The sequence below is a fragment of the Dermacentor variabilis genome, chromosome 9, assembly GCF_050947875.1.
Source record: "Dermacentor variabilis isolate Ectoservices chromosome 9, ASM5094787v1, whole genome shotgun sequence".
Taxonomy (NCBI): domain Eukaryota; kingdom Metazoa; phylum Arthropoda; class Arachnida; order Ixodida; family Ixodidae; genus Dermacentor; species Dermacentor variabilis.
The window spans coordinates 146,824,233-146,847,001 of record NC_134576.1 but is presented as its reverse complement, the minus strand read 5'-3'; the positions used below and the strand labels follow the sequence as shown (position 1 = coordinate 146,847,001).

The following is a 22,769-nucleotide window of genomic DNA, read 5'->3' as shown; positions in this document are numbered from 1 at the left end:
CATGTACGGAAACTGCAAGCGAAAAGTGACAAGGCCACTCTTCTCTCACAGTTCACTCCCTTCGCGACTGCGCCGGTTCTACCCATTCTTCTCCCTGCCTCCCCTCTACCATTATGTCTACCTCTTCGATGGAATAGGACGTGAGTAGAAGAGTTTCTGCGATGCCTCTGCAGGGGGGGATCACGGATAATTACAGCTGTCAAGAGGCTAATGTGACGACGCCTAGGGAGGTCCAGAGAGCATTGTGCACATGCGACGCGATCGAAAGGTCCAAATGAGTTTCTCGCGTCGCCTTTCCTCTCTGCCGCGCTCCATCTATGTATATACACGCTCTGAACGACCCCCACCGCGGCCTACGAGACAGCAGCAGCAGTGGAAAAGTCGAAGGAAGAGGCAAAGAAAGCTTCGCTTTAAAGCACTCAAGGACGCGAAGATGGGTGGTGTCTTGCAACTAACTCTATTGATATTCCCGTATTTATATACATGCCTCGTGTACTGACGTCCAGCGTAAAGAAATCTAAAGCAATTTAGCGCCAAGCAACACATAAATGAAGATAACAAAAAATAGGATAAAATGACCTGCCCTGTATGCAAGCTACCTATGTAACCTAACGCGGACGTGAACTATAATATAACGCGTCTATGGACGGCGACAACGAGCTCACTCGATGCTCGCCTAGACTGGTTATTTCTTTGGACCCGATAGTTTCCCGTGTCGTCTACTTCCTTCCAATGATATACTTGGAGATTCAAGATGCGCTGGCATCAGCAATGTCTTGCAATGTATTTGAAACATAACAGCGCGGTTTTGACGGGAATAAGTAGGGAGACACGACACGGACGACCGCTGACTTGCAACTGAAGTTTATTGCTTGGAACGAAGAATATATAACAGCTCCAACCAGCAGGGAAAAAAAAACATACATATATTCACAGTCAATCATACATGCCGCACTGAACAAGGGAGATAACTATAATCATCATATCCCCCCGCTAAAAATGCCAGTTCCTTGGACGTAATCGATGAGGGGGTACTGACGCATGTGTCTTTTGACCAGGCGATGTGCGTTTCTTCGATGATTTCACGCGTTAGTTGGTTACTATGTTTACTTAAAACTTGTGTTCGAGCGAAGTCAGGGTGGCAAGCTTTGCTGTCGCAGTCTCTACAGTGGATGCCAAGATGCCCTTTTACAGTGTTATGCATGCACATTGTTGTTGTGCTCCTTCAGGCGTTCATTAAGGCATCTCCCCATTTGACCCATATAAAGCCTGCCACATGACACGGGAATGGCGTAGACAACTCCCTCTTTACAAGAGATGAATTGATTTTCATGTTTGATGTTGCACTTTCTTGGTATGAAATCGGTGTTAACCATTTTGCACATCTTCCCAAGCTTATCCGGAGCCGAGAAAACTACTTTGACACATGCTCTGTTAGCTATCTTTTTTTATTCTATGGGAAACAGATGGATATAAGGCACTACAGTGGTTCTTTCTTTTTCCTTTCCTGTCATCGAATCTACCCGTTGTACTTTTGTTTTTGCTCAAACTACTGAGGATAGTTTCTGACACTGACACTAGCAGCTGCTTGGGATAACCAGCCTTTACCAGACGATCTGTTTGATCACTGAAGCTATCTTGCATCAAGTGCATGCAAGATTTATTAAGCGCGTTGTGATAGCATGATTTGGCCACGGCTCGTTTAACCAGCTTAGAATGAGATGACGTAAAAGGTAGCAATGGCTTATTGCTTCGTGGTTCGTAAAACCAACGCGTGTGATGTTGCATTAATCTGAGTTTGATATCTAAAAATCTGATGACATCATTTTCTTGCACTTCAGTAGTTAATATGAGCGGATGAAGGCACTGAACAAAGGTGTCTGATCTGCGTAAATACTGTGTCAAATTTTTCCATACTTGTGTTTGTAAGAACAAGAAAGTCGTCTACATAGCGAAAACACTGTAAAACCTTTGACCCTTTCAATTTATCTTAGAGCCTTCTACCCTTTTGGGCTAATAACAAGTCACTAAGCACTCCATGCAAGATAGCTTCAATCAACAAACAGATCGTCTGGTAAAGGCTGGTTACCCCAAGCAGCTGCTAGTGTCAATGTCAGAAACTATCCTCAGTAGTTTGAGCAAAAACAAAAAAGGACAACGGGTAGATTCGATGACAGGAAAGGGAAAAGAAAAAGCCTCTGTAGTGCCTTATATTCATCTGTCTCCCATAGAATGAAAAAGATAGCTAACAGAGCATGTGTCAAAGTAGTTTTCTCGGCTCCGGATAAGCTTGGGAAGATGTGCAAAATGGTTAACACCGATTTCATACCAAGAAAGTGCAACATCAAACATGAAAATCAATTCATCTCTTGTAAAGAGGGAGTTGTCTACGCCATTCCCGTGTCATGTGGCAGGCTTTATATGGGTCAAATGGGGAGATGCCTTAATGAACACCTGAAGGAGCACAACAACAATCCACTGTTGAGACTGCGACAGCAAGGCTTCCCACTCTGACTTCACTCGAACACAAGTTTTAAGTAAACATAGTAACCAACTAACGCGTGAAATCATCAAAGCAGCGCACATCGCCTGGTGAAAAGCCGCATGTGTCAGTAGCCCCTCCTTATCGATTACGTTCAAGGAACTGGCATTTTTAGCGGGGGAGGCGGGGGATATGATGATTACAGGTATCTCCCTTGTTCAGTGCGGCATGTATGATTGACTGGGAATGTATGTATGTTTTTTGTTTCTCCTGTTGGTTGGAGCTGTTATATGAATAAAGGGAAAATCAGACATCCACCCGATCGTAGCAATTGCTACAAAGGAAACCCATACGGGTTCCTCGAAAGAAAAGCTGTTGTATATTCTTCGTTCCAAGCAATAAACTTCAGTTACAAGTCAGCGCTCGTCCGTGTCATGTCTCCCTCCTTGTCCCCGTCGAAACCGCGCTGTTCTATTTCAAATATGACTCACTAACTCGCCCAAACGTCCGTTTTTGCGATGTAGAGCCGCTGCGCACGTTGTTGCTTCTCTCGCTTAGATATCTGCTTGTTTGTCACATGCGCGTACTTCTTCCCTCAGGAAAGCGGTTTCACATAGGTTGCACACGTATATACAGTGCATGAAACAAGCTTGTTTCCGTGCTTGACTTGGCACGGATCTACACGTTGCTTTGCACAGGCGTGACAAATGTCGGGAGCTAAAACACGGCTCGACACGTCCGCCTTTTCCCCGACCCTTTGAGCACGTGCGAGAAATCGCGCATATATGAAATAACGGACAACTTTTTTTGTGACCTCCTACATGCGGTCTATTATGTTGACCTTGATTCACGCTTTTTATATCTTTCACGACACATTCCGAGGTGGTTGGTCATAAACGTGCCGACGGCAACGTGATCGTCAAGGTGTTCCTTTCTCCACCCCCCCCCCTTTGTTTTTAGCAGAGACCTGCCGTGCAACATTAGAACATTTCTAGCGCATCAAGTACGGCACGTGGAACCAATCGGTGTGCGATCCGCCCAACGGCTATTCGTACCACCAGCCATCAACAGGTTCCAACAATGGCAGCAGCCATCTGTCCGACGCGCTGTACACGTCGTATCGTATGCCTCGATGTACAACATCTCTCCTGCTTTAAGAGCGAAACAGATTTGCGCAGGAACTACACTTCACGACTAGTTGTACCAACAACCGCACCCAACAGGTTCTTAACAGATTTCGCTCGATTCCAACACAGGGTGTCTACCAAGTTGATTTTTCCAAGTTCCCTGAGTTTTCCAGGTTTTCGCTGAGTGCCTTTGCGAAATTCCAGGGAATTTCGCAAAGGACTTAGTTTTCGCAAGGACTACACAGGACTTCGTTTTATGTCAAGACGGGCTGACACCATGTCGCCCAATGCTGTCACTGTCTAGTAAGCATCTAAAAAAAAAAAGACTTAATCTAGTTTTAATAGTAAGGAGCAGTGTTTATTTTATTCAAAAATGAAACAGAAGGGACGGGTTAGCAAATGCACAGCGAATAATACATCTCCAAAAATAATAGTAATACCTATTGCAAGACGAGTCGAACATTCTCAAATACAATTGAAAATGAGATGCATATCGAAGCAGATATTTCCGAATATGAGCTATTTCTATCAATTGATAGCAAACTCATTGGTATGAGACCCAAACTTGGTCACAAGTGAGATTCTCTCTTAACTGCTGGTAAGTCAACCTCAACTGTCCTGGGACTCCTGACATACTCTCAGCCTGCGCTCAACGACTCAGTGTTGCATTTCACAGCTTTAAAGAGTTTATGTTGGTTTGGATGAGGGATACCTGCACCTAGGCGTCAGCCAACACTGCTTTTTGAGCTCGAGCTCCTTCTAAGAAGCGGCAGCACACTTTCTTTCCCATTCATTCCTCAATGCGTCGGTCCTTCCTGTTTTCGTCTTTCTTCTGCCACGAGTTCGCCTCACGGACCATTTGAAGCATCCTCATGGTCAGTTGTACAGTCAACGTCCGATTTTTCGGACTTCCTAGGGGCCGTGAAAACGTGCGAGAAATCGGGCAGTTCGAAAAAAATGGGTGCACGTCTTTTACTGCCCTTCAATGCTCAAATCGCTACAGGCATATCCGAAAAAGCTATGAAGGCCTGTCAGTACACTTATTAGGCATATTGGTGCTCGTACTGTGACAGGAGATGGCGGGTGCGCGCGTAATTCAGGAATACATACTGTGTCCCGTGACAATTGCCCCTTTCCACGCTTGTTAAGCTTCACTGCAACACTTTTATGTATGCTTCGCCGCGTAACAATGCTGTACTGAGGCGAAGCTGACTTTCGAGAACCGGCATTATGTAACGCGTTGTGCTTTCCTCACGTCGAAGCCAATCCCAAGGACCACAAAGAAGGAGTTGGCGCCATTGCTGACAGAGGGGAATTCTTTCAAGCAAAACACGGCACCGAACGGCAAGAATACCAATAGCGAACGCCGAAACAGCTAGGCCTATCGTTGCCCAATGGTGGCTACGGTTGGCGGCGGATCTGCGTGCGAGAGTGCCGTTCGAGGCGGTGACAATCAAAATGGTGGCGGTGGTGCCGTTTGGGACCTGTGCTCACGGCAAAAAGTCTGGAAAATCGGACTGCGAAGAATTCCTGCACCCGAAATTTCAGACGTTGTTTACATTGACTCTGTGGTGCCGCGAAGCTGTCCGAATTGTCGGACGCCCAAAAAGTCGGTCGTTGACTGTACACCGGCAACTCCCCCAGCCGACTACAAGGCGTCAAAGACGATTCGTTGCGATTCATCTTTGTTACTTGAGCCAGCATTCCCGCGACTTTCGTTCCCTTTCAATAAAGTTACAGCTAATTTTCCCTCATAGAAGTGCAAATTCCCCGAGTTTTTTCCTTGAGTATTTCCAGACTATTTAAAATCCCTGAGAATTCCCGGTTTTCCCGGCTGGTAGACACCCTGCAACAGTACAGGCGTAGCCATCTTTTCGTCGCGTCGTCTGACAGATGTCCCCACCCGTAGCACTGCTGTTGTCGGATACGTGTCGGCTAGTCTGCACACTCGACTGAAGTTGGATGCCGAAGACGGGCAGTGGCAGGGCAGGTCTTTCTCAACACACGTTCAACGTTCACGCGACACGAGGCTCACCGCGAGAGCGTCGGGTACTGCGATCGTGGCGACACCACCGCGGCCGATCTCCTCGCACTGGTGGCAGAAGCACAGGAACAGCGTGTCCAACGTCATCTCGTACACCGAGAGGAAGCAGTGCGCCACCAGGAACGAGCCCAGGGCTCCCGCGATCAGGGGAACCCACTGGCCCCAGAGCAGGTGGCCCACCTTGTCCTGAAAGCAGGAAAGGAACCGCTTGGCCCCGACGCCCCACGTGGATGATATGCATTTCGGTGCGAGGGCATAGACCACTTCCGCCGCCTGCGCGCTTTTGCTGTCCGAACGCAGCCAAGTAGACCGCCTTAACTGCACCTCGTGGACCACGGTGATCCACCAAAGAACACAAGTCCCGGCACCAACAGGGAGACATGTTACGTGAGCCCGTCGCGAGCTTTCAATCCCACGGTTGCCACAGTGCACGGCGTTACAGTGTGCGCAGAAAGCATGGTGGGCTATTGGAGAGCGGCTGCAAGAATTTTCCGGAAGCACGGAGCTAGGCCATTGCGACGTCCTTAAATTTCTCGCCCCCTTAACTCTAGTTTCTCATCTCTCTACTTTGCGACGCAGTACCCCGTACAGGTAAAAAATGGCCGCAGTGGCTTCGAAGCACGCTGTGTCTGCATTCACCGAGAAACACGGATTTGCACAGTGGTACGCGCCCAGTAGCTGCGATCGCACCTGAGTGAGCTTTTGTCCAGCTAGCGTGGTGCCGACAACTACGGCAGCCTTGGCCAGCAGCAGCACGAAGTCGCCAACGCAGTTGACGGTCGCCACGCGCAGGGCGTTGCGCGACAGCAGCTGCCAGGCCTCGCGCGCCGCCCGGCACAGGCTGTGGCCGCGGGCCGCTGCGACGCGGAAAGTGTGTGATGCTTGTAATCATTTTATACACTACGCGAGTTACACATGCGCAGTGCGCGTACGCCGTGTGTACAGCCTCTCGCAATTGCGACTGGATAAGCTGGCGCCTCCGTGGGCGTGACGTGGTATATAAGGGATCACGTGGACGCGTCGGCGGCTTCCGCAGCGCCGGAGCGAGCTGAAAACGAAGTCCCACCTGCGCTGCGGTTCTGATTAGGTGCGAAGGTTTTCCTGATTCGGGTATTCGGGTGTGTGCTTGACAACACTTGCAAGCCCTATAATCGGTAGTGACTGCCTTTGAAGGCGTCGAACATAGTAGGGTACTGATATATGTGCCGCAGTGCCGGACGTACACAACATAACCCGGTGTAAGCCTTCACACGTACCCGCAGAACAAGAAGATGCGTGAAGCTTGGATCGCGAAGATCCGGCAAGCAGCAATCGGCTACAACTCGGGTGTGCAGCAAGCACTTCTGCGAGGAGGATTTCTGATACGGCGTCGGAGTTGCGATTTTGGCTGAGTAGCAGAAAGGCGCGCACTTTGGTCTATGAACTTGTTGATGCTAGATGCTGGCAAGTTCACTGGAATGGCAAGGAAACGGTATAAAGTGCGTTAAAAAAAGGAATGGCATATGCCCATTCTTGTGTACCACCAAACAATGAAATGTACTGGACTTTGAAAAAAGAAAGCAGCGGGTAGTTGCTCGCTGGGAAGACCGATAAACATACAGTGCGGCGCAACTTGCGAAATAAGTTTATTTAAACGTCCAATACTTTAGAAGAAAAAAAGAAGATCGAATTATAATCGTCGCGACGGGACATCACTAGTCGCCGTCGTAGAAGCCCCTAGCTATAACGAAATTATTTTTTAACAGCTCTGAGAGTATCCACGCAAGCGTGGTCGCTCTTGTACTGTCAGATGCTGCGGCCCACGGCACGGTGCGAAAGCGAAACATTGTGCGCGGACATAGACGCGCAGTCGGTCGCCGCGTGCCCGTGGGATCGCTGCATTGAGGCTTCGCTCTGATCCATTATAGGCTTGGTTATACAGAGAGCCCACTATAAGGACATATTCCACATGGTTCGCTCTCTGCGAATGCCGACCTTTCACGCAAGAAGCCGGTTCGGGGGACTCCATCGCGGCGACCGCGCGTATAGTGGGCGTTTTGACAGTAAAAAAAAAAAAAAAAGCTTCCTTCGTTTCGAGAGTACCTACAGGAATGTCCAAACCTATATGAGGAGCGCGCCGCGTGATCCCTCATTCTATGCAAGCGAGGCTATTCTGACAGATGGCGACTCCGTAAGTCCTTGCCCCCAATACTGCAGTAACTCGAGACTGCGCTAGGGCACCGTAAGACCGCAAGCCATGTCAGCACTTTACGGTGGCGATAATCTGCGACACGTACCGGCAGTAGCACGCGCACAAAGCTTGTCCAAGTGCGAGCGTCGTTGGGTTCCCTTCGCGGGAGGAAACGCTCGGTGTGCGCGTGACTTTGTTTTTGTTATCGTTCTTGTTTTGTTTTTTTTTCTGGCGCATACGCAGGCTGCAGTAATACGAAAGGAAAATGAAACGCCCGTCGGCAGATATCGCACATCGTAGTCGTGCACGTGTTTCTTTTTACCCCGGTTTCGTTTCATCTTTCTTTCATCATTATTGTTATTATTATTATTACTTGCAAGATGCACGATCAGACACACTATGCTAGGGCGTGCGTCGTCTTGACGGGAACAGCCCAGCACGCGACACCAGTACTACTTTGTGCGCCTGCGCGTATACTATACTGCGGGTCTCGCAGATCGCGGCGCTGACGTATATCGTGCGGTCGACGCTCGCGCGATATACAGTTAAATATGCGAGAGGCTGTACGTAAACAGTGACACGTGCGGCCCGCTTAGTTCAACACGGTCGTTGTGAACGCAAACGCAGGAAGTGCGGATCTTTTCGTTCGCCACTCGGTTCGTTCATTCGACGGCGCCGGGAGCGGCGCGAGCACCCACCGAGCATGACGAAGGCGTTCCTGTTGAGGAACCTGAGCGCCGCGACGCAGCCGCCGCACGGAGCGAGGCAGCAGCAGCGGCCGCCGGGCCGGCGGCACCGGCGGCCGGCGAGCCTGCAGGCGAGCCTCAGCAAGCGCGCCACGGCCACCAGCAGCGAGCCCAGCAGCACGGAGCCCAGGTGGTAGCGCACCAGCCGCCACAGGCTCGCGCACTGCGCCCACCGGCGGGCTGCCGCCGGCCTGCGAAGAGAAGGGGGCTCTCGTCGTCGTTCATGCGTGTCTGATGCGCGCTCGGAAACGGGGATGCACCGACGGGAATTGACGTTTGTCGGTTACGAGATTTCTCTTTAATCGGGCAGTGCGCGTATGTATGCTTTCTTTAGGCCAGGACCGGTATACACCGGGGCAAAATCAGCGTGCTCGAGCACGCAGTCTATATAAAGTGCGCTCTAAGCTCGTTAATGAACTCGAAGGGCTCCACTTGTCGTTTCACGTGATGACGTTATAAACGCTCGCGAGGCCGAGGCCAGCGCTCGGGCGTGCGGGCACCACTTTGTGAATGTTCGCCCCCGAATTGCGGCGCCAAGAGCGTCGCACGCGTAATGCGAAGGCGCGGGTTCGTATCCCACCAGCGGCCAGTTGTTTTTATGCGTTGCATATTGCAATCACTCAGTTCAGCCCTTGGGCGCGGCCGGGCAGCCACCATTGACCTTTAGCGCAACCACGTGACGTGACGTCACGGCAGCCGGATTAAAAGCTGGGCCCCAACTCGCGCGGTCGCGCGCGGCCGCAGCCACCACCTGACTCCCGCTCCTCCCGCTAGGGGCGCTGCGCCGGCGCGTGACGTCACGGAGGAAAAGCTGGGCCCCAACTCGCGCGGTCGCGCGCGGCCGCAGCCACCACCTGACTCCAGCTCCTCCCGCTAGGGGCGCTGCGCCGGCGCGTGACGTCACAGAGGAAAAGTTGGGCCCCAACTGGCGCGGTCGCGCGCGGCCGCAGCCACCACCTGACCGCGCAATATTTCTTCTGATCTGGCCGATTTGGCATTCTCGGATTGGCTGCCTGACGCCCCGTGGTCTTTTCTAATTGGTTTGCTTTTCTTTTATGCGTTGCATATTGCAATCACTCAGTTCAGCCCTTGGGCGCGGCCGGGCAGCCACCATTGACCTTTAGCGCAACCACGTGACGTCACGACAGCCGGAGGAAAAGCTGGGCCCCAACTCGCGCGGTCGCGCGCGCCCGCAGCCACCACCTGACCGCGCAATATGCAACGCATTCTTGGCTTAACCAAGCTAAGCCTGGCCATTTTTTTTCATCCACTTTCGTTTCCGTATTTATTTATCCTTTCGTCATTTCCATTAAGAAGTGCAGCTAATTTCCCCTATGCTGTCGATGGTGTCGTTGTTTCTTCGTTTCTTATGATATGACTTATAAAAATCGGGCCCCTCGGTTTCCTTTCTTCTCATTCGTATATAGGGAGTCCCAGATAATTTTAGCCAGTGCTTAAATATATGCGAATGTCACGTAGCCTGACAAAACCGAGGTAACGTTGTTTGCCATCGCTTGAAGATACTCAAATTATTATGTTTAATTCCGTCCGATTACATAATTAATCTTAATTAATCAACTTCTCAATTACTATATTTAAATGAAAAGTGTCGATAAGAAAATTGTAGATCGTGAGAGACTGCCGATACGGCTTTCTGTTGCTCGATACGTGCTATCGTGTTTTTCCTGGGCTGAAAGCAGCCCGTGAGTGCCTCGAGCGGCCAGTCGCGCGGCAATTGTGCGCGCATTTGCGGGCTTCTTACGTGCTCCGAAAAACACTTTCATGTAGCACGTATTGAGCAACAGAAATCTGTACCAGCAGTTTTTCCTGTCGCTGAACAATTTTCTCGTTGAAACTTTTCATCTAACTATAATATTCTAGAAGTTGATTGATTAATACTAATTATCTAATTAGGCGGAATGAAAATAAAATCTTGAGTATCTCCGAGCGACGGCAAACATTACCTTGGTTCTGTACAGCTACGTGGCATTTTTAAACTCTGGCTACAGTTAGCTGGGACACCCTGTATATACATACCTCATACTCGTAACATCGTTTCGGCACGTAAAACCCTAGAATATCGTGTGCGTGGTTGTGCGGGTGGGTGCGTGGGTGGTTTTACGTGCCAAAACCACCTCACGATTATGAGGCAAGCCGCGTGGTGACTGACTCCGCATTAATTTTGACCAGCTGGGAGTGAAGTGCACCCAATGGGCGATATACTATACAGTCGTTTTTTTTTTTTTTTCATTTCGCCCCCATCGAAGTGCGGCGGCCGGCATTTGATCCAGCGACCTCGGACTTTGCAGCGCAACTCCGTAAGTGCATGGGTATTTTACAACGCTCCTATGGCTCCACTCCTCGAGAAAGTGGACAGCAGCTCCGCCGATCGACGGAAGAGGTCACTGGGCCTCATTGACGGTCCAACTGCAATGCTCGAGAAGCGTCGGAAGAGTGGACGAAGAGTAGAGGGTTGTTTGTTTGATACCTGTAGAAGTACCAATCGGCCGCGGCGCCTGCAACCACGACTTCTTGGCAGCTGACAGCCAGTTGGAGCAGCCAACCCACGACCAGAGCCAGGTACCAGGGCCCGAGACGAAGCAGCGAGTCCCGTTTCAGCAGCACCGTCACGTGACCGCCGCTGTCGTCGTCTGCGCGCCTGGCGACCGCCGCGTCGCCCGCCGTGAGCAGCACGAGCAGCGCCGCAGCGCCGGCCACCGCCGTCGCCGCGCAGAAGCACAGCGTCTGCGGCGAGAATCGACAGGCGCTCGTCGTTGCTGCTTCGACGTAGATACCAGCCTCGGCGTATTCGCATGCTAACCAAATCTGTTGTTGCCGCAGTTAACGGGGGCCCTACATAAAGTTCGGACACCGTGGATGTATGCGAAGGTTCCTAAGTGGTACTGCATCCCCGATTACTCGGCAAAATCTTATAATTCAATTTTCACCTGTTGGTAAGCGACAAGCGTCGGTAGCTAAGCAGTGTCATAGTGCCACCTTCAGAGTTGGTGGATGCTCGTCTTGGTGACGAAAAACAAGACGGACGCGGTGGGAGGGGGTGTCTACACGTGCAGGCGGGTTCAGCCGGACAAGCCGGTGGTTGCTTCACACACTGCGCGTCTCTTACGCAAGCAAAAGTCGCCGCGAGTGGCCCGGTGCTATAGCATAGATGCAAGAGTCCCATGTGTCTCGCAGGAAAGAAGTATGCGAGCTGTGGGCAGCCGTTCCGGAAGCTAAACACATATGAAACACCTTTCTTTGGCACGCCGTATTTTTTTTTTTTTTTTAAGATGCACAATAATGTTTTTGCATCCCACTCAATATTCGTGAAATGTGCAGCGATACACTTTAGTAGCACGTTCTTGATGGTTAGTTGGTTCGCTGTCCTCGTTTTTCGCGCATTTTCAACCTACCTTCAATGCAGCGATATGAACGAGCATGCCAGGTGGTTGACCAGCCGATAACATCATCAGTTTATCGTTTCGCACTCCCTTTGAGTGTACCCTGTCATTCATCCACGTGTACACAGCGACGTTCCTTCAGGGCACTGATATCGCGGAACTGTGGTCGCTGCCCTATATACATGCGAGTCGTGGATAAACGTGACCGTGCAGTGCAGCAGCGAGGCTGCTGCTGTACCTCATGTTCTACGATGTAACGCGTATCCATCCAGTGATAAGGTATATTGGTTTTTGAAACAGCATACGGCTCACCACCGCGGGGACGTTTCGATAGCGCGGCACAGATCCGCACGTGTGACGGCGTTTGTGGGCAACGTACCCAGGCGGGCTGCAGTAGTAGACCAGGCATGGCGGTCAGCGCCTTCCCAGCCTCCCCGAACAGCGCCGTGACCTGGAAACGAGGTGTATATGCGGACTTTGAAGGCGCAGCAGAGTGTTTGGAAGATAAACATGGCCGTCATCGTGTATTTGCGCACATTTCTACACAAACGTAAGGAGGTCTTGCGAGGTGCCGGTGTAACTTTTTTTCTTTCTTTTTTGACAGCGAAGCCAAATGTGATTGCGACTAAATGTGGCGGAGCTAGAACGTCCCCTCCAACAGTCATTTCCACATGTCGTCATCAATAATTAAGGGACCAATAAACCCAAAGACATGAAATTCGGAGGCAATATGGGGTATTTTAAGAGTGATGTCTAGAAAAATGGTGAAGTATGTGTAATTATTAGACGCGTTGTAAGCAATTACCGAATTTTCGTTAAGTGCACTATGTTTTTTTTTTTTTGTGGATATGTTATCGTATAAAACATCTCGTCGTGCTAAAATATCCGGAATATCAAACTTAACAGAAATAACCTGTGCTTTAAGAGGAACTTGCCGGAGTTGTTTTGTTGTTCTGTAGGAAATGTTTGAACTTATGTTAATCGTGCCCCTTTGCGATGCTTGCCGGGGGGGGGGGGGGGGACTAAAACGTTTGCTGTTCGTGAACCCACGGTAGGGAATGTGGTTGTTATCCGGTATTGAAACATACTCAGATTACCTTCAAGAGTTATTAACCAGCTAAACCGTGAAATGCCAGAGGCCCTTGCGTAAAGAAAAGAGATAACTACGTCAGTCAACCCTCGGTCATGCTACATAAGGAATTTAATTTTCTTGATAGTTTTTTTTTTTAATTTATCACGTTGCCTTCGAAAGCTTTAACCCGTGATCGTTGGCAGGCATGCGCAACCCTTCTAGTCTGTTCTTTTATTTTTTCGTGCGTATATTCGTTTCCTTTCAATATTTTTCAGTTGTGAGTAAGCGCCTCGTCATGTCTTCTCTCTTCGTTCTTCTCTTTGTGCGATTTTGCAGCTTGAAGACGTAACCCAACTAGCCCAGTTCTACGTTCTGTCACAATAATCAGTCATCAGCAGCAGCAGTGATTATCGGTGTAATGCATAGGAACTGGAATAGGGTGCTGGGTTGACACTCCACCATGTTGACGCGCGTACATTTTTTTTTTCTGGCCAACAACTGTTATCGCTCGGCGCAAGACGCGCTTGCACGTATCGAAACATTTTCGGCTGTTGCCGCAGATTCCACGGCGAAAGAGTCTTTCTGCACTGAGATTGCGTGCGCGAAGGGAATCGCGGTGGACAGCGTGCTCGCGAGCACCACCGATGACGCTGAAATGTACGCACGATAAATATGGCTGAAGCGTCCGACACGCGCGTCAGATTCCGGTGATCGACGAGTGTGCTCGCCGCTGTCGACGTGTTGCTAAGTCTTGGCGCGCACAAGTTCGCCCTTCGTCACGACAGTACGACGCTAACCATCCAACTTGTGGTTGGGCTACAGGGCGGCTTCCACATTTCTCCACAATGTCACCCCTGGATCGTGGCGGCACATGTTAGCGCGCCGTCGGAAACGGGGCGGATAATCATCGGCAACGAAGGCCCGCGTGTGGATTAAGTCAGCGGTGTGTCGATGTGTGTAATTTGTCCGCGTGTGCTAAGAGCGTTGCATTTTCCTTCTACATTTGTCGGCATACGCCTTCTGAAAAGAGTCCGCTCGGGAGTGTATAGAGATAGGCAATGGCAAATATTGCTCTTCCCAATAAGCTTGCTCATCGCCAATCTGCATACTTTGTCTAGTCGAAATGGCGAGTCTATAAGAACTCAAAGTGTAACTTCACCAACTGGCGCCCATAGACAACACTGTTTAAATTCATAATACGATTCCACACGATGACCATGGATGGTCCGTAGACTGGACAGAAGGACAATGCCGCTTTCTGTCAGCCGTGTGCATAATATTTTGCGAAGAGGTGCGTATAGCTGCAGCCGCAGTGAGGGACTTACCAGCTGTATTCGCTTGCGTAGCACTAGCACCGTGAGCATCAACAGCACCTGCGTGCGACAGCGAAAACAATCGAGGAGGCAGCAAGGAAACGTCAACAGCGACAAGGCATTGGGTGGACGCGGAAGTACGGCCGCTGTCAATCAACTTGTTTTTCGTTCGTTATTCGTCGCCCTGTGAAGAGAGCTAGCTTCAACCAATGACAAGACACCGACAGCCAGCTATTCAAAAACTGGACAGACAGCAATGTTTTTTGCGGACGTCGGCTGAGCGCAGCGTGACCCATTGAAGCTGCACGGGAAGTTGGAGCATGGCCTCCGAGATCGGGTGGCAATAAAACGGAAGCTCCATCTCGGAGGCCATGCTTAGAGATTCGGGACACCAACACTGCTTCCGTCCGTAAAATTGTGCCTTGAGGTGTTTACGTTTGTCGTTACATCACTCAGGCGATGTTAACCCTTCTAAAAGTTAGTTTATTAAGTCTGTCGACTGTCTGTAGAGTTTAAGTAGGCTATACCTTGTCTCTTGACCGAAGTTGCTAACGTTTCTTTTTTTTTCTTCTTTTTTTGTGTGTATATATAAAGTATCTATAAAGTATTTAAATAGGCTGTTTGTTGGTCTGCACACAGAAGTCGGCACAAATTGCAAGACCACAAATACACAAGGCATGTGTGTATAGACTTTCTGTACACGTTATAGTAAACCATCTGTGGGCTGTTGAGATTTTTTGTGAGAGTAGTTACACGGTTAGCTTGTTTCTTCAGACTGCCTCTTCAAGAAATATCTATGGAGCCTACAAATTTAGACGCACATTTCTCTCGAACGCTAGAAGTGAGCGATCATTGTATCGGTCAACATACAAGCCTATAGCCTGCGTGTTATCGTCACGAAGAAATCACGCACTTCTTCGCACTGTAATTGCGAGACAGAGAGAGGTGGACTGCGAGTAGAAGGCTAATCGGGAAAGCGTGGCATTTGGCTACCACGCACAAGTGAAATAGAAAGAGGAACTGGATAAGCGCGAAGTTCCCTGAACACATGCACACACAAGGAAAAAGTCACGTGCTCAAAGGACACCACTCATTAAATAAAGGTGCCTTCAGAGCTCCGTGCGCCTGTATAGTACTGCGGGTGCGAACGAAGAAGACCTGTGCTAGACAAGGTGTGCCGACAGCGTTCTCCTCGCGCTGCCGAGTCCGCTTCGACGTTCGGGGCCGCTTCGAGTGTTGTCGCGCACACACACGTGTCTTCGGGCAGTCGATGCGTGTCGATGCTGAGGCGCGTATTTCGTCCCTGGCGCTTCTCCATCAAAGCAGCGTTAAGCCTTCGACATCCTGTTCACTTGCCGTGATTTAATTGGCTACATCTCAAGGCTAATTGTCATTTGGACGCAAATGTATATCATTTAAAACGTCCGCTGAAACCAAAGTGGCAAGTCATGCTTGTTTCTTTAATTTTTTAAAAAAATTTGCTGTTCCCCCCCTTCAGATTCATGTGGCCTCCAACTTCTAAGGCCTATATCCCTTTCAGATTCGCGTGTAGGCGAGTACTTTTACGCTGGCAAACCGCTCTGCCAAAGGAAGTATTTTTTATTTTTTATTTTGCCGCAAATTAAGGGGAAGCTGTAGCTCGGACCATGGCTCGCGCCCAACTCCGACGCGGCCTGTTCAAGTACATGTGAAACGCAAAATAACCCCTCGACCGATTTTAATGAAATTTGTTGCATTTGAAAGAAAATGTTACATTCTAGTAACTGTTGGAAGCGGAATTTTAATTTAGAGCCTGAATTTTGTTAAAAAGGTTTTCAAAAATCCGAAAGTTCGAAAAGAAAATAGAAGCACGCAGTCTAAAAAGTAAGAGCTCTCTGTCAAGAATGGATATCGCGATTCTGTAAACGGCGTCCATTAGATAATTCAAAGTGGACAAAGTCAATTTGTCAATTTATATATTACGTGATTTTTTTCACGTTGCCTATAAGGCCTCTGCAAAAGACGTGTTTCCATATTACTAATTTTTTTTGAGATTCACGTGTGGCATATCAATTTTGTCCGGTTTAGATGTACTGTCAGATACAATTCACAGAATTGTGATGTCATCGTTCATTGCTGAGTTAGAGTTGTAAACTTCATAGTTTAGTTTTCTGAAATTTTTCCATTTCTGCCAATCTTTAATAAAAAAGAATGGCGACCTAAAAAAAAAATTGAGACCAACAGCCACTAGATTTCAAGTTTCTTCTCTTTTGAATGCGCCAAACCTCGCCAAGTATGGTTGCCGACAAAAGCGATCGTTCTCCCTTCATGAGACGCGTTCGCGCAGACTCCTCGAGTCGCGCACACAAAAAGGAAGAAGGGTAGGCGACGGCACGGGCGGCTGCCGTCTGTGTTTCCTCCTGAAATCGAGAGTTCGACGTAAATTCGTCTGGTCGGGATTGCTCGTAGTCGAAGGTGAAACGGACGCCGACCAAGAAAAAAATATAAAAACGTTAAAAAAATACATCAGGACGTTTCGGGTCCAATACGGGTGCCCTGTTCACAATGAAAGCAAGCGACAGGGGAAACGATTATGCGCGCATGAACAGACGGCGCGAACAGGGGGCATAAACGGAAGGAAGGCTGCCGTCAGTGCGGTTCGGCGTGGAATCAGTAGCCTGGATTTGTAACGACTCGAGGTGCAAACGCGAGGTTAGATTACTTTCAGTGGCTAGCACATGCTCCCCACCTCAGTCACTATCTGTTACACTATCTGCCGAGCTCCTGTTACAGAATGCTCGGCAAGAGCGTTAGAGGACACGTTTTGTTGAGACAGCGATTGTATGAACACTCCAGGCGCATGTTTTGCCGTCGCCGTGAGGTTCCGCATACAGTCCAACGGCGACAACGCCGTATGCTGTGTGTGAAAGCACGCGAGGGAAGCCAACGATCGCGGCTCAATGTTGCACGCGAAGAAGGAAAGCGGAGAGCAAGCGCGCCGTCTTCCGTCGCCCGTGGGGGGATGGAAGGATTAATTGCTGATGACAGACTAATGTTCTAGCGGTAACTTTCTCGGTAGAATTTTCACGCAACTACCTCCGCTGTGTACGCTGTCGCCTCTGAAACGTAAGAAAATCCAGAAGCTGGCTCCTCCTTCTAATGACCAATCATGCGGAGAAGCCAATTATAAAGGCTTTTACTACGTTTTGCTTCACCACGGGAATGCGTGCAGACAAATTGAAAATCTCGTTGACATTCGCGTGAAAACAAGCTATCACCTGATCGCTTGCAGAATATTTCAGTGTATACTGGAAGCGACTCGTTACCTTTGCTTGCGAGTTGGCACGCAGAAATCGGCACCTATGTGGAAGGTTTACGTACTGTGAGCACCGGAAGACACCAACGTTTATTTTCACTATAATTTTACACTGGAGTGGAAGCTGGGCACCTGTGTTAAGGGCTATATATGCTCCGCAGTATAGCAGACGACACTCTGGAGTGGAGATGCACGCGGCATTGGTGCGGCTTCCGTTCGCACGAACGTGATTTTGTTCGGCTCTCTGTAACAGTAGTTGCCGTCCTTGTATCGCCCTATTTCTATTTCAGTTCGTTTATTAATACCGTCAGCGCAGTATAAGACTACAGGAGGAGCAGAGCTCATCACAAAACTGAAGGAGAAAATAATGTCGCTGGCAAAGCATCTTTCATGCAATATACGTTAGTCGGAAAACTAATGTTTCTAAAAAGAAAATGCACAAAGCATTCCGCACCAACGCAGAATAAAGTGTACACTTGAACTAAAAGGAAGAGAAGCGGCGCAATGTCTATAGACTGAATGGAGGAAAACGCCTGTGCCGGGGCACGGCGGCAACAAGCGGATCTTGCGATGCGCTGCTGGAGGCATTTGCACGCTTCCGACTTTCGCGCCAGGGTTCGAATACTCTTGACGACACTCTTCGCAAACGTTTCTCGCGAACGCAAGCCCGTCATCGCCGCCGTCTCGATTTGACAGACGCGCAGCGTGTCTCTCACCATGGCCGTGGTTCCCGCGACGGCAGCTACCAGCCAGGCTCCCGCGTTCGGCTGTGCGCTACGCCGCCTTGCATTCCACGAGAACCTGGGTGAACGTGCGTAGGGGAGGAGGCAGGTGGGAACACTTCAGGGGAACTGTGCGGAGTGCCGAAGTGCAGAGGCACTTCCCACTTCGTGGCAAGGAAACCTCTTTGGCAGTCCGTGCGTTCGTTCGTTCGTTCTCGCAGCCGGGGCCTCGTGGTTGAGCGCCTGCGTCGGCTGCAGCAACTCGTGAGTTCTAAACCCAGCTGTCGCCGTTGTGCACAAGCCGTCCCGCGGCCCTCTATTTTTCTGCCTTAGCTAAGAGCCGTCGCGCATAAATGGCGAACGCGTCCAGCGAACGCCCCTGAACTCGTGGAGGAGACGGATAGGGAATAGTTTTTCACGTGCCGCCATATTTCCCAAGTTCACTTTGGCCTTGTCTGCAAGCTGTTTTCGTAGCATGCACTACTTCAGCCCTGTGAGCTATGGTTGCTAGGAAAGTAGATGTGCCGACCCATGGTCTCCGAGGTTGCGCACGAAAATATCGGAGGCCATAGCCAACCGAGCGTGGTTCATTACTTCTCAGCATTATTGCACACTAACGTCGCTGCTGTCAGTGTATTGAAACGTCCGCAGAAGAAAGGATACCGTTACGTGCTGCCCTTTTAGACATTACCGGAGCGTACGACAACGTTAACCGCAACATTTTGTGGGATATTCTGCAAAGAGAAGACTTACGGAACGACTATATACAACATTTGATGGATATTTACCTAGAAAATACATTTTGCGTTGAATGGGAATGGATGAGGAGCAAGGACCAAAACACTAAGACAAGGATATCCTTTATCTACGCGGTTGTTTATGATGTACATGGTAAGGATGGAAAAGGCGCTCGAAGGAATCAATATCGGGTTTAATCTCTCATACAAACAGGCGGACTCGATAGAAGGGCAGTTTCCAGGTTTGTCTTATGTGGACGACATTGTGTTGCTCGCCGACAGGCAAAGTGTACGCATCTTCTGGCTAATGTCCGCGGACAGGAAGGTGAGAATTCAGGATTTATATTTAGCGTTGAAAAATTAGGTTTCGTGATATTCAATGAGAACAGTGAGCAGACACAGTTAATACTGGGCCAGGAAATACCCCGGGTAAAAGAATACAAATACCTGCCTGTTTATGGATAGGCGAAGGCAATGGATATATAGGAAACACAGGAAAAAACAATAATAGCAAAAGGGAAGATAAATGTGGCCGTAATGAAACACAGCGATGTAGGGATACAATAGGTACGAGGTGGTCCGGAGTATGTGGAAAGGTGTAATAGTTCCACGACTTAATTTGGAAATGCGATTGTTTGCTTAAAGCCAAAGGTACAATCGGGACTCGATGACAACCAAAGGTCAGTAGGACGCCTCCCATTTGGCGCTCGTGGGAAAACTATGAAGCCGTGCAGGTGGCATGGGCTGGACAAGTTTTGAAGTGAGGGAAGCTCAGAGTAAAATTGATTGTGAAGAATGACTGAGGAATGTGGAAGAAAGTAAATGGGCGGGGAGAGTGTTCATGTATTTGTACAGGAAGAACATTGATTCACAGTGGAGGAAAAGAACTTGGAAGCTTACCAGCAAGTATGCGACCGGTATTGTAAACAGCATGGCAACAAAGAAAGTTACATGTAATGACGAGTAAAGTCAGAGAGGCTGAGAAAATCTCTTGGGGTGGCGGCAATGGAAAAGAAACCTGCTATGAGTAACTACCGAAGAGGTAACAACGAAATCAGGAAAGGAACAATTTATAATAAATCAAAGGGAGGCTCTTTACTTTTCGAAGCGACCACGCGACTGGCTGCTCGAGGCCAATCGGCTTTCACTGTCGGAAAAACAGTTATGTAGCACGCATTGAGCAACAGAAAGTTGTATCAGAAGCTTTTCATGATCCACAATTTTCTTATTGAAACTTTTAATTTAATTATAATAATTTAGAAGTTGACTAATTAAGACTAATTATGTAATCAGGCGGAATGCGAAAAATAATCTGCGTATCTCCAAGCGACGACACACAACATTGCCTTGCCGCTACGTGGCACTTGTGTATTTTAAATTTTGGTGTGTTGTAGTTGGGACACTATAACGCAATCATCTGCTAACAGATGGATGTTAGGATTAATCATGGAGGCAATCATACACATGAGAAATAAGAGGCCCAATGATGGGAGCTTGTGGCGCACCAGACTCTACAACTTCTAAATAACAGTTATGGTCATTAGCAGGAACAAATTGTGAGCGATTAATTAGAGAGCATTCTATCCATTTCAAAACATTAGAATCGAGGTTTAGATGCTCATGAAGTAGAAGTTTATGACTTTGTCGGATGCTTCGAGAAATGTAAAAATATTCAATCGCTAACTGAATATCTGTCTAAAGCGCGACGTAGTTTATGAGTCAGAGATCAGTTGCGTCTCGCATAAAAGTGATTTTCGAAAGTCGTGCTGCGCTGAAGCGAAAGACAAAGTCGACTCGAGGAAGTTAAGTAGGTGCGGGAAGGTTCCGTAGCTGCGACGTACCAGAGGTAGAACGTCCCTCCGACGCATCCCAGGGACACCGCCGCCAGGAGGAGCCACACGAGCAGGGCCACGCAGTAGCGCAGCAGAAGCAGTGCCGCCACGCTGAGCCCTGGACGAGAGCCGCCGCGTGCAGTGGGTTCGAGCACGTGTAGATGCGTGTGGACGAAGTAGTTCTTCAGGCCCGGGGTATAACAAATTGAAAGGAGTGCAGGCGCACGCAAAAAAGCAAAATCAAACATTTAGTTACGACGTTTCGGCCGCAGTCCTGCCTCCATCAAGAGTGCGAGTGCAAGCACCCAGAATTCAATTCGTAACATTTCTCTATTAGAGTGAAAAAAAAAATATTAAAGAAAGAGAGGAAGCGTAGATAGCCCATAACTACAAATACTTCCATATTCATAGTAGCCGTGTAGAACACTGCATAGAGAAGCAATCCCGTGCAGCCAAGCTCTTCGTTTCAAGCGGATATGCACTAAAAAGGGGACTTTGCATCGAACTGCGAACAACTCCGTAACAACTTACTAGGCCAACGTTATCCTCCCTCTGTTATCGGTGACGCGATTAAAAAAAGTGGGGAATCTTGATCGTCATGCGCTCATCAAGAGCAAACCAGCTCCTCCAGATTGATGGACGAACCTTATCCTTGGGTATTAATTCGCCATCAACGCCTGACATAAATCGCATCCTCCGGAGACACCGTGCCCTACGCTTGCACACAGAATGCACCAACCTGCCTCCGTGAACCTCCGAGGGTGCAGTGCACCCGTAGACGAGCCACCAACCTTGGAGATGATGTCACGTGCCTCCAAATTAACTCGGCTGACTTCAAAGGCTGCGCACCGCGCGGAAAACTGCGATGCAAGCTCTGCCCATGCACGATGAGCATCGCTAACGTTGTTGTTGTTGTTGTAGCCTGTCACACGTGTGGCTCCTACCCACGATGGGGGATTGGCCAAGAAATGGGTGGATTGTTCCCAATTAATATGGAGCATAAATTTGCAGATGGCACCGCGTCCTCATTTTTATTTGCAATCCAAAGGGATTGCAATTGCGACCCTTGTAACGTACACCTCCTGGAATGCACCATTTGCCAGGCAAAATACACCGGACAAGCGGAAACCTTCTTTTAGCCGACGCTTCACTAATTCCAAATCGCATGTAAAATCTATACCGCAGCTCCCCCTCTACAATCATGTGAACATACTAGGCCACCCTTTCCAAAAATTTAAGGCCGCTATTTCGAAACCAGGATTCTCCACTCACTACGACAGATAGGCTTGCGAGTCATTTCTAATCCACAAGTTCAGCACACTTTCTAGGGGAATTAGTGAAAGCATAGGTAGGCCGACGTGTATGCCCAAGTAGCAAGAACCACGTTTCCAAGATTTCCTACATGTTCCATCATTAACGAATATTTTTCCTGTTTGTTTTCTGCGTCTCCTAACGCTGTTATATATGATATATAATATATAGCATGTTTATGACGCTATATGTACATTTTCGCATAATTTATTAGAGATTCCTCTTGCCCGTTTGTTGATGTTTATTACTTTGTGATATAATTTTTCATTCATCGTTTATTTTGCTTTTATACACACGTAGACATTGAACAAAACACAGTTAGCACGTAAGTTCAAATAACGCAATGGAATGCAGTTCGCGCAACTCGGAGGTTAGTGGAGGTCACCGTATGGGTGTGATATAACGAAGTCAGAGTGTACTGACCGTTAGTGGTCTCGAAAAGGTTGCAGTAACTTTAAACAAAGAGCAAGAGAAGCACTCCTCTGGCAGCTGCGACCCCTTGCGTGCTGTACGCTAG

The 22,769-nt window shown here is 48.9% G+C and overlaps 1 protein-coding gene across 1 annotated transcript in view; it reads right to left on the bottom strand.

Annotated features, from left to right (window-relative positions):
- LOC142557784 (choline transporter-like protein 1) overlaps window positions 1–22,769 on the bottom strand; it is a 78,746-nt gene that overhangs the window by 8,189 nt on the left and 47,788 nt on the right. Inside the window, exons 8-15 of the mRNA XM_075669894.1 lie at window positions 20,951–21,059; window positions 18,367–18,451; window positions 14,368–14,415; window positions 12,350–12,421; window positions 11,058–11,314; window positions 8,522–8,760; window positions 6,344–6,510; window positions 5,645–5,839 (exon numbers count right to left, since the gene is read on the bottom strand). Of these exons, the coding sequence (XP_075526009.1) occupies window positions 5,645–5,839; window positions 6,344–6,510; window positions 8,522–8,760; window positions 11,058–11,314; window positions 12,350–12,421; window positions 14,368–14,415; window positions 18,367–18,451; window positions 20,951–21,059 (1,172 nt within the window). The remainder of the gene's footprint in view (window positions 1–5,644; window positions 5,840–6,343; window positions 6,511–8,521; window positions 8,761–11,057; window positions 11,315–12,349; window positions 12,422–14,367; window positions 14,416–18,366; window positions 18,452–20,950; window positions 21,060–22,769) is intronic.